At 52.7% G+C, this 11,493-nt stretch overlaps 6 protein-coding genes across 6 annotated transcripts; 5 read left to right on the top strand and 1 right to left on the bottom strand.

Moving 5' to 3' along the window:
- Positions 1–332: 332 nt before the first annotated feature.
- On the top strand, positions 333–1,275 carry H257_08855 (hypothetical protein). The gene has a single exon (XM_009834923.1). The coding sequence runs from the start codon at positions 407–409 to the stop codon at positions 1,235–1,237; it is 831 nt and encodes a 276-aa protein (XP_009833225.1). The 5' UTR covers positions 333–406; the 3' UTR covers positions 1,238–1,275.
- A 3,132-nt stretch (positions 1,276–4,407) lies between these two features.
- H257_08854 (hypothetical protein) lies at positions 4,408–4,950 on the top strand (the record flags this gene model as incomplete). The annotated part of the gene is made up of 1 exon (XM_009834922.1): positions 4,408–4,950. The coding sequence occupies one exon, from the start codon at positions 4,408–4,410 to the stop codon at positions 4,948–4,950; it is 543 nt and encodes a 180-aa protein (XP_009833224.1).
- Positions 4,951–5,006: 56 nt separating this feature from the next.
- Positions 5,007–5,396, top strand: H257_08853 (hypothetical protein; the record flags this gene model as incomplete). The annotated part of the gene is made up of 2 exons (XM_009834921.1): positions 5,007–5,183; positions 5,232–5,396. The coding sequence occupies 2 exons, from the start codon at positions 5,007–5,009 to the stop codon at positions 5,394–5,396; spliced, it is 342 nt and encodes a 113-aa protein (XP_009833223.1).
- A 585-nt stretch (positions 5,397–5,981) lies between these two features.
- Positions 5,982–6,497, top strand: H257_08852 (hypothetical protein; the record flags this gene model as incomplete). The annotated part of the gene is made up of 1 exon (XM_009834920.1): positions 5,982–6,497. One exon carries the CDS (start codon positions 5,982–5,984, stop codon positions 6,360–6,362), a length of 381 nt encoding a protein of 126 aa, XP_009833222.1. The 3' UTR covers positions 6,363–6,497.
- Positions 6,498–7,837: 1,340 nt separating this feature from the next.
- Positions 7,838–9,075, top strand: H257_08851 (hypothetical protein; the record flags this gene model as incomplete). The annotated part of the gene is made up of 2 exons (XM_009834919.1): positions 7,838–8,245; positions 8,290–9,075. 2 exons carry the CDS (start codon positions 7,838–7,840, stop codon positions 9,073–9,075), a joined length of 1,194 nt encoding a protein of 397 aa, XP_009833221.1.
- A 1,324-nt stretch (positions 9,076–10,399) lies between these two features.
- On the bottom strand, positions 10,400–11,238 carry H257_08850 (hypothetical protein; the record flags this gene model as incomplete). The annotated part of the gene is made up of 2 exons (XM_009834918.1): positions 10,400–10,503; positions 10,560–11,238. 2 exons carry the CDS (start codon positions 11,236–11,238, stop codon positions 10,400–10,402), a joined length of 783 nt encoding a protein of 260 aa, XP_009833220.1.
- Positions 11,239–11,493: the final 255 nt, after the last annotated feature.

Genomic DNA, 11,493 nt, shown 5'->3' with positions numbered 1-11,493 from the left:
ATTTCGAAAGAGGTATGTACGCCTTCGGGTTTGGGCTTGGAAGCGAGCAAGCATGCTACCGGTAGACAACTGGAGTATGAATTGACTTGGTGGATTTTACGTTCAAGTTCGTATCCGCCCTGAGCCCCAGCTGGCAATAAGTTGAAGTGGGACTCTGGCCCTCGCGGATCTCCAGCGTCGTTCAGCGACTTGTTCGAGTCGACCACTTCCACCCTCATTACATTATCAAACATATGGTGTGTACCTTTGGGATTGTATACGGTAACGAATATTAATGTTAACGTTACTCGAAAAATGCATTCTGCATGTGTGGGATCATTCTTGCTTTGTCCCGAGGAGGCGCACTCTTGTTTTGTCCCGCGGGGGCGCACCCACTTTCGCCAACACGATTTAGTTCTCATTGGTCATGCTGCTTCATCCAACGCCCCACTCTACATTTGCATCATCCGACAGGGTCCCAACATTGGACGACGCAGTATCGTACTGTGCAGCCACCACTTGCTACCGCTTTGCCAAAGACAGCGGCCTGTGTCTCCTCCACGCAGCTACCACACAGCAGCATGCCACCTCGCTGCGTCAATACCACGATTCCCCTGCTACCACGACGCTCCAGACGCCTCCGCTAACATCCGTCACCACTCCCCGTCATTACCATGACCTCACAAGCTACCTTCCCTCCAAATCCTCCAGTGGCCGATCGTCCCCACACTCGGACGCTGTTCGCGTCAGCTGTAAACTGTGCCAGGTCGACCAATGCACCAAGCGCGCCAAGTCCAGGGGTCTTTGCATATCGCATGGCGGAGGGAAACGATGCGTCATTGATGGGTGTGTGAAGAGCGCTAAGGGGGGCGGGTTATGCATCTCGCACGGAGGGGGTAAGCGCTGCCTCAGGGAAAGATGCAACAAGTCGGCATTGCTGGGTGGCTTCTGCGCGCACCACGGCGGCGGCCGCCGCTGTGGACACGACGGCTGTACCAAGTACGCCCTCTCGGGTGGGTTCTGCATTGCGCACGGCGGAGGCAAGCGCTGCAACTTTCACGCATGCCCCAATAGTGCCGTGAGTCGCGGGTACTGCGTGGCTCACGGTGGCGGCCCCCGATGTGCCACCGCAGGGTGCATGAAGGGTGCGGTCACGGGCGGACTGTGCATCAAACATAACGGCGGCAAGAAGTGTCAGCAGACCGCGTGCAGAAAGAAAGCTCGCACCAAGGGATATTGCTTTACCCACTTTAAATAAATTCTATTTCTGACCTACCATACAATTTTTTAATTGAAACGGATATATATTGTGCTTTCCGAGTGAAATTTCGTGTTGTGGTGTGGTTTCTCGTTGGAATTTAAATCGATTTGATTAGCTACTTCAGAAGTGCTCAAAATTATTAGCCAATCAAAACCTTCTCAATGAAATTTAACCAATCAAATCGGTTGTGGATCGGTTTGGCCGGCGCGATTCGATTGCACTCCCTCCCCAGATTTGTATCAAATCGACAATATTATTAACTAAAGTATACTACCGGTACCTCCGTCCCAGTTTAACCATTCCAATGGAGATTCTTGAAGTTCCATGCGTAATAATCACTCCGAAAAGTACAGCTGTTGTTTTTCCGAGACGATTGGCCAATCAAAATGAGCAAATCAAATCCAATTGACCAATCAAATAGGTCATAGTCATTTTCTTCAGCATTCATTCAGAGATAGTACTAGTACATGCGGGTAAGATGCCTTATGCCAGACAGAGCTGTGCATGCGCAGACCATGCTGCATAGGCTGAGCTAGTAATGGGCTATCTTGTAATATCAGTAGGATGGATTGTGCTAAGTATGACACAGCTCGAGAAAAACCTCATAAAAGTTCGTCCATTCTCGATATATGCGCATGTCGACATGCTGTCTGAGTACCACAAAAACATGCACATGCGCAATAAAAATATTGCATCCGCAAAAGTGATGAAATATCTGGAACTGTTGTGTTTTCCTCAATGTGAAATGGCGCGAATTTTTTGAATGCAAGGCATCGCACATGCAGATATAAAACGTGTCAGTACAGCAGTCAATGTCCCTCTCCAACAAGTTGGATGACTGCGAGGAAACTCCAGTTTCGCTTTCGCCAATCATGAATGCCTCGATTGTGTTATGATGAGTTATCGCCAGCTCCCGCATCTCCCTGTGTACTATTCATAGTACCATAGTCATAATAATACTAGTACTACGATAGTATCTTTGACATCAATGTTGACTGTAAGCATCCATGTCGTCACCGAACCTTGCCCGCTTGAAAGATAGTACAGCTATCGTCGGACGACTCCAACGTGCCTCATGGAGTATTGTAAGAAATGCCATACTAGTGGTCGTCAAGCTGCTCAAAGGTAAACATCCAACCACGTGATATTAACGATACTCCTGAAGTAGAATTTGTTTAATTGCGTGTACTTCACAGGTGAATTGGAGAAATGTAGATAGGCCACTGTCAGCAACTTGACCCGCAAATAGTTAATAGTTGCTTATTAATAGTAACGGAGATATACTTACGGGTTGTGTGTTTATGGCCCACACAAGAATTTCCATAAAGTCTTGATTCGCAAACGAGCCCAGCAGCTTGACTGTCAGCAGATCACGTTAACTCTTCCATAACGATCGCTCCTCCCAACTAGGTACTAGTACAACGCAGCACAACTTGCGTACTGCTACATACATAATGCTATCAATGGCATTACCACTAGGACGCCTCACATTCACCTTTTGTATGTGGCCTGTACGATAGAGGAGGATTGGTCAACTGGAGCCCGGCAATTTGTGATTATCTTGACAGTGAGATCTCATTGAATATGAAAATCGTAGGACCAGCTCCCTACGATTTCGTCAATTCACAAATCGATTAACGTTACAAAATTTTATGTTTGCTATAAGGCGAGAGTACTCATTCTCGTAGTGTAATCTCATGTCCAGATTGACCAGTTCTTCAGGCTCAGTTGGGAGCGCGTCTACTTATAGATCACTTTACACCTGATCTACAGACAACGAGGGAATTTAAGGCTCATCGAAGTTTTGAGTGTCACACACTTTTTTCAGCCAATCAGCAGCAAATCACGAAATACTTATATTTCTATTGGTGAATTTTTATAATATGTTTTGAATTTCGAACTACGCTATCCAGTCATATCGTGAAATTTGCGCTACACACAGAACTTCGATGAGCCTTAAATTCCCTCGTTGTCTGTAAGTAGGACAAGAACACACCGATAGTCGCTGGTTCAGTCCCAGGTTTCCTCAGGTCCTTGGCATCGACACCAGGAAGCCTAGATAGGGTCGAGTCAGAACCCTACCCTTTCACTCTATACATTCGTATACCCCAACAATCAACTCCCTCCGGCAACGCCACTACCGACGCACTTGGTGGATCCAGCGTTTCCTCCCCCCACCTAACACAGAAACGGCCCGACACCAACTGGATAACATCCTCCGGCGATAATCCCTTTAGGGCGAAGCTTACATTGGCGACCCATGCACGCCACCTTCATCAAACCGCCTAATAGAGGAGAGCCTGCGTATTGAATTGACCAACATCAATAAACACACGAGTAGTCAACTGGGATATGAATTGGCTACATATTTCCACGCTAGCGCGCTGGCCTTCCTCATCATTGCGGACTCCCACCTTCCGGCACACAAGGCCACACAACTCTGACCTCCAGACTCATTCTCACTCCACATCTCATAGCCATTAGGAGCCACAGAGTCTGCATTCTATATGACATCCAATGTTGGCACTGGGGAAACTAGCCAAACTCGGAAGGCCCTCGACATGGGAGTGGGGATACGACGAACCAACTGGTGCACCACACAGCTCCGCCTCCATGAAGCCGAACCCCCAACGGGGGAAGAATATCTCCGACTTGTCCTCTTTGTGGAATGGCCCAAGTGGATCCGCAATCCCAACATTCTTCTGTCCAGGCTGGCACCGCTCTGGCGCCATTGCGATCGGTGATAGGTGGACCGACATGCCCACTGCACAGGACATCACCCACGACTGGGACCGCTGGCTATGACAGGACATTGCACGCTGGACAAACTTATGCTGCAAACGGCGAGACTGGCGTAACACCTGCATCCGGCAAACCCGCGTGCAACAGTGAACCGCTTGGTTTCAAGGCCGCCAAACTCGGAAATTCCTCCGATCAGCACTCGGCGCACCCACACCACCTATTTCCATTCTGAATGTCATAGTCCATCCTGCAGATGGCCCCCCACTACAGCACCGACCCAGAAGAGGTTGCAGCAGACTCCGAATCTGCTGGACATCTGGATCCCCCCTGCTGAAAAAACCACCCACCCTAGGCATTTAGATACAGGCCTGGACTCCGACCACCTGCAAGGTCCACACTTAGTCGGTGACTGGCTCTCCCATGATATGGATCACCCCGACGTAGTCGCGCAGGCCTTCCAAACTCCCGCGTGCACCACATGGGACAATTATCACTACGATGAAGCCATGCAAGCACGCTGCGAACGCAGTCTACGTACGCGAGTGTCCCCAGGTCATGAGGGTGTCTCACAGAAACTCTGGATTGCTGCCCCGACGTGCATCCGAGAAAGGGAACGAACCATCATCAACCTGATCCTACGCACGGGCCTTGTCCCCCCGATCCTCGGACGCAAACGGATGATATACCTCGCCAAATCGGCCACCGCCCACGGTGTGGTAAATCTCGACCCTGGCCTTCCTCTTTGGCGCCCCATCACTGTTCAGAGTGCTTTCAGCAACCGCATCTTCACCGTTGTACGGGATTACATCACCCCCTGCATATCCAACGAGGAGATGCAACACGGCTTTCAGCGGGATTGCACAGTCCAGGACGCAGCCGCGCTCACCTCCCTACTCATCGAACGCGCACAACGCCGGCAGGAAGAGCTCTTCCGTATATCCAAGGCCGACACGGGTGCCAACCTGTAGCAAACGACAAGAAGCGCATCGATGGCAGCAAGACTACGTGCACGTTATTGCTTAAGATGCTTCGACCGCATCCCAGGCTGGGTCATGGAGTACATCTACCGCAAACTCGGTGTCCCCTCCCTTCCTCGCCAGCTCATGGCCCTTTTCTCGGGGTCAGCCAGATCGACATCCGCACGACCTTTGGATGGCTAGACGTTGGCATCCGAGAATTCGACCAGAGCTCCATCCTAGCGGTCATGTACATTGGCTACTACATGGATGTATTCATACGTTAACAATAGGGTGGCACTGACCCCGTCCATATCACCCACAGTCAACACTCTGAAGAACCACCCCACACGCGCACCATCTCCAGGCTCCTCTTCGTCGACGACGCACTCGATATCTCCACCTCCTACACGGGCATCCAAGACCGTGCTACGATCTCCAATCACTTCACAGGCTAATCTGCATCGGGAGGCGTTTTCGGAGCGGACAAATCATTCCTCTTTTACCTCTCACTCCACACACACCCTGCTATCTCCCTCAATGATGGACTTGGAAACCCCCAACCCATCCGTGTAGTGGGGCCCTCCGAGGGCGTTAGGCACCTGGGCATACACCAAGGAACCCCAACCAATGGGAGGAGACCACCCGTACAACCTGACTCAAACCTAACACCCAGGCCACTGCCATTGCCCCTCGCGGCCTCGGAAAAAAGGAGTTACAGTACATCATCAACGCTGTCTGGATTCCAAGTGTCCTATACCACACTATCGCCCCTGCTCTCGACACCCTTTTCCGTAAGATGGCTCGACGCGTCTTCCGTTTACCGCAAGACCATCCAAATACATGGTTTTACGACCCCACTGATGGACTGGGTCTCGTCCATTGTGAACGCTTCAGCCACCGCCAACGGCTCTGCCAACTCCTCCGGATTACCTACAACCGTGGCTCACTAGCCACGATACCTTCATGGAATCTCTTCAGGCCAACCGCTCCCACGGCAGCATGGTCCGTAGGTAGGTGGCATTACTAATGAAAAGGGCACTATGCTGCTCAGCCTTCCGTCCCTACGTACCAAATTTGGCTGGACCCGCGCAACTCTCCAACGATTTGCCCCCATATGGGACGCCATCCCCACAGGTATGCTGTACAACCCACTACCTACACTCCAGCAACAGACCCTCCAGTGGGATCCCCAACCTGCCAGCCAGTCGCTGCCTACCCATCCGCCGACACTGCTACGGTCCCATCTCCCATACCTTGAACAACCACTCGGTCGCACGTTCTTCACATCCTCCCGTGGCTTCGAAGCCATCCAGATCCCTCTCCATGTCATGCTTGTCGTCCCCCACCACCTTACCCATCGGGACGGTAGACCTGTCACACTTAGCTACCGCATTGGCCGACGTGCCAGTCTCCAAACTTGACATACTCCTGCTAGCCCAGAAATCGCCGTCACCTCTGGCATGAACTCTGAAAGGGCTCGGACATCTGGTACTCACCTACACCACGCGAAGCCCGTAGCCGACTTCGCCTGGTCCCCATTGCGGGGTGTACGATCCTCAATGTTGACCTCATCCGCACCAGCCGCGTCCAATGCCACAAATTCATCACCGGGACAGACACGTCATAGACACATCCGCGCAAGGCACTCCACACACCGTGGCAACAATACTCACTCCGTCGGCGATGGCAGCATCACGAACTAGGGCAACCCTGTAGGACACGGCACATGGAGCCACTTGGACCGCGACGGCACCACCCTTGTAGGGTCCGTTTGGTTGTGTACACCCCGACCACATCACCCCCGCACGCTGCGAAATACACAGCCTCCTGGCAGGCCTGCATCACTCCGGGGATGTAGCGCTCCAAATCTGTCACAACACCACGGCCATAGGCCTTGTTATACTGGCCAGGTCTCTCAAACGCCGCGGAGGGCAACCCCGCTACAGCAACATCCACAGGGTGGAACTTCGCTTGCTCGTGGCCCTCCTCACTCCAGTGGGCACGTTTGCAGGTGAATAGATACGCTCTCATCAAGACATACCGTACATGGCACGTCGGATCCGGTCCTACGTGCCAAACTGCTTGCGGAAGCCGACTCCCTCGTCACACTAGCACACCAGCTCCTCCCACTCATCAACTGTGCCCACCTCATCATTCCTGACTCCGGGAACTTCGCCATGACCATGACCGGCCGGTCACAGGTGCAACTGCCCCTTGGCTTGGTGCCGTGTACAGCAGGCATGACTGGCCCGCCGCACAAGCCCGCTAAGAGCATCCCCACCGGCTGATGTAGAAATGTAAAAATCTTCAAAGTACATCACTACATCAGCAAAATTTACATTTTTCAGACCCACACCGGTTGCCAATAAATTTTACATCATGATGTAAACGCTCCATAAACACAGATTTCTCAACAGATCTGTTGGGTCGTTTACAGTTCTATGCGATTGAGGTCCCAACTTCTTCAACGAAGCACGCTGGCAGCATGAATATGAATCTTACAGACAATAGAATGTGTGCCAACCCTGCTGCACTAGATTCTCCACTGGCGAGAGCTCCAAAATCTCAATCGCCAGCGGGCGTTCAACACGAATTTGCTCCATCAGGACTACTATTTCCGCCAACCGGTGTGGATTGGCTGTGAAGTGATGTACTACTGTTACAGCACGCAACCAATAAACGAGTCTTTTCAGACACCCGTCGCATAATCCAGCCCATCCGCCTCAACACTGGATTCCTATGCAAATGGGACCTCCCCGCCCTCTCCTTGTACTGGCGTGCCATCTGCTACACCCTCCACACTAACGTGCGCAAGCACCACATCCAAAACCGCTGGGACGCCCACTGCCGTACGTGCCCGGACTCCCTCGACACGCAGGAACATCGCTTTGGACTCATGCATCCGCAATGCCCCGAGGCGATCGCACTCACTCAACACCTCCTCCACGCCACACAAGCCATCATCCCGAAAGCTTGGCTCCCCTACCAGGATATCTACCTTCCTGGGCACTGCACCGCAAGTGCGAGTACCTACACTGGTTTGACCAGGCCGCAATGGCAGACCCGCAGTCGTAACCCCTCCCCAAACTCGGACCACAGCATGATCCCAATCTATCCGAAATGCTGTGTTCTGGTCCACATGCACCGACTCCTTCGGACCTTCCTGCCCGGCGACACTCGCACTCGCTGCCACCCAACTCCACTGGGAATCTACCCAATGTCGGCAGCCGTGTGGCTTACAACCCCGCTGGCTCTACCACACAGCCCTACGCTTGACACCCCTTCCTGCACCCCGAGATTTCTGGTTCGGTTAGTGGATGGGGGGGGCCAATGGTGCTACCTTCCAAGGCCCGCTCGGATATTGCCCCGACTGCACCATATCCCGCCCCCTACGAGCCGCCACTGGTGGATCGATGTGGCCCACCATCCCTTCTCCACCACCTGGTGGCGCCACCTATCCACGGAAATACAGACAGTCACTGCCCACCACACACCGGCCTCCTACTCGTTCGTTGTTCCCGAAGGCTCCCCGGGACATACGCTAGCCGACAGCCTTCCGACTGCATAGCTCCTTATCATTCCCTCGGGCCAGCTCACCCTACGCAATTCTATTCCATCTACCACATTTCCACCACCCTATGGAGCAAGCTCTCCACTAGCAACCATTTTCCCATTCATATCGGTTTCCTCACCACCGGCACCACGCCTGGCCTCCTCACCCCCACCCATCTTCACTGGACCGCTGCTCTTCGCCTCCTGGACGCTATACACTGGCTACACCGCCCCCACCCACAATCTTCTGAACCCCGCCTGCCCTGGATTCTCACGGCTCCCACTCACTGCCTCCACTGGGCCCAGATCGACAACCCTGCCTACGACCAATACGTCCTCGACTCAAGCGCCTACCTCGAAGCTACCTACCCCACCATTTACCTCACTACCACTGTCTGGAAAATGCTAACCACCATGGCGCAATCCACCAGCGACTGGGCAGCTGCCCTCATGCACCTACACGCTCCACACTTCCACAAACAATGGTTCTCCGCCCAATGGGCAACCTCCGCCGACACTGGCACACCACATGCACCACCAATGTGGACCACATTCGCTCCGCCAGGGAACTCCCCCTCCTGACTGAGCTTAATAACAACATTCGGCACAAACTCCATCACCACGACATTGCCACAACTGGCCATGACCGACGCATCCGTACCCGCCTTGCCCACCTACAGGCCAAGACACTTCTCCGGCACTCCCGTCGCAACTCCTTACTGCCACCGGCCACCCCACTGCCCACAGGAAGCATTAACCCTCCGATCCGGCCTCCGCGACACCCCACAACCTGGGAGACCACCTCCAGCACCCAAAGCACACCGCTTCCCCCTGGAGTCCGCCAGAAATAGATTTTCAAGCAGTTAAGTTCGCTAGCTCCAAACGCAGCTAGTACGCGGCCGTGGCCATTAAGTGCCCGCTGAACGATTTTACTTTACAGCGTAATATCAATATCGGTATATAAATTGGAAAAAAATAGAGGTGGAGGATTTCAAAGTGGCGAAATCGTAGGGGTGTGCGCCTACGATTGCATACAAAAGTCAAGTTCTGGCCTACGAATTTCATAGAATGTGAAATGGATAACATCATTCTGCGGAATTCGTTGGCCAGAACTTGATTTTTGTATGGAGTCGTAGGCGCAAACCCTACGATTTCGCCATTTTGAAATCCTCGACCTCAATTTTTATGACAAACAATATTCATTTGATTTCAAAAAATGGGCGTATCTCTGTCCTGCTTCATAATTTTCGAATTGAAACTAGTCCTAAAGGTAGAGAATTCCCTGGTAAACAACCCATAATTAAGTTCGTAGGGGTTGGTCGCGGAATATTTCTGTCCATGTTTCGAAATATTCCGAGCTTTTGATTCGTTATTAACCAAAATATCGGGATAACACAATCGTTCACGCTTGACGGCATAACTCAGACATGGATGCGAGTTTTGAGGCGTGCATGGCCCGGTCCATCTACGCCTAGGATAGTCCGTTCATGCCTGGCACTCATTTTCATAAAAAACGAAGAAGTATTGATTTGGATTGCGAAAACATTTTATCCGGATACGTCTCATTTTTGGACATGGACTAACAGTAAATCTTCTCCGACCAGCCCTGTTCCGCACCTCGCACTGTAGACGTTCCGTCGACCAGCACAGCAACCACAACGGTGGTTAGACTCACAATGCAAACTGACTGGTATTAACCTTTTATACTAACCAGTCATCGATATCGACCACGCGTCGAAACCAGACGGTGCTCGACCTCCCATGTAGGTGCGGTTTGCCCTCGGTCATTTCCGCGGGCACACGACGCACTTCTGCGGACGCGGCAGAACACTTCCCCCTACAGTGAATGGTCAAGGGTCGCCTCTAAGTCGTCGCGCATTTCCTTGACGACGCCGTCGCTGGCATTCTACATGATCCAGCGGCGCAGGACGACTGCAATGTCTTCATAGAGTTGGAGGGCTGGCTCCCACGAAGCTTCTTCTTCGTCCAGGCCCTTCCACTTGACGCGCACTTCGATTTTCCGTCGGCGCTACGGCGAGCGCCCAAAAGTTCTTCGACAAAAATACCCTCATCGCCAAACTCGGCGTAGTCCACCAGGGCATCGGTGACATCCAATGCGGCATCGCTGAAAAACTTCAGCCGGCTGGCATGGTGGACCGACGTAGTAAACGGCTCCAAGAGCTGTTGGGCTTCCATCACATAGTCCGAGTCGACCCGCGATACGCGGTACGGACCTTTCCAGTTGAGTGCCAACTTGTTGGGGAACTTGATGATTTTTCCCACAAGTACAAAATCGCCCAGCGCAAACTTCACTAAGCGCACATGCGCTTTCTTCTCGCGGCGGCCTCGCGCTTGCTGCCGCAACTTCTCGCTTCGAGCCGCTATGTCGCGGTGCATATTTTCCATGGCTTGTCGCAGCACGTCCATGTACTCTTGACGCGCCTTCGAGAGCCAGTCCACCGTCAGTACTTTCTTGGTCCTTGGGTGTACGAACCCAGCTAAAGGGGTTGTAGACGGCAAGCCTTGAAACGCCGTCACTGGAGCCACACCGCCTAGACGGCCCGCCGGCTGGTGGTTCAACGCGCTCTGTACCAGGGCCAACACACGGTGCCATTCGTCCGGACGAAGCTTCATTTCGCTGGTCAGGGTCTTGAACCCTCGCAGGATAAGTCGATTAACGACTTCCACTGTGTCGTTCGCCCACGGCGTGTACGGCGTTGTGATATGGTGATGGGCACCGATCATCCTCTTGATCTTGCCCACGACTTCGTTCTTGAAATGGGTTCCGCCATCAGAAACCCATGTCGACACAATGCCATGTGTCGCAAACAAGTCATCAGGGCGTTTGCTGTGCTTTCCGCGTCGGCCGTTGCCGAAGGGAACAGACGACAAAACCCACTCATGTCGTCCTTGACGACAAGCACATATTTCCAGCCATTCGCGGCTGGCGGCAGTTGGAGCCAATCGAAGTGGATGAGCTCATTTGGGCGCTCCGCATGC

Source organism: Aphanomyces astaci (assembly GCF_000520075.1).
Source record: "Aphanomyces astaci strain APO3 unplaced genomic scaffold supercont1.20, whole genome shotgun sequence".
Taxonomy (NCBI): domain Eukaryota; phylum Oomycota; class Saprolegniomycetes; order Saprolegniales; family Verrucalvaceae; genus Aphanomyces; species Aphanomyces astaci.
Note: the sequence above shows the minus strand (reverse complement) of the source record. Positions and strands in the feature narration are given on the sequence as shown.

Excerpts from the sequence above, each read along its gene's own strand:
- H257_08855 (XM_009834923.1), top strand. The coding sequence starts at position 407 with ATGCTGCTTCATCCAACGCCCCACTCTACATTTGCATCATCCGACAGG.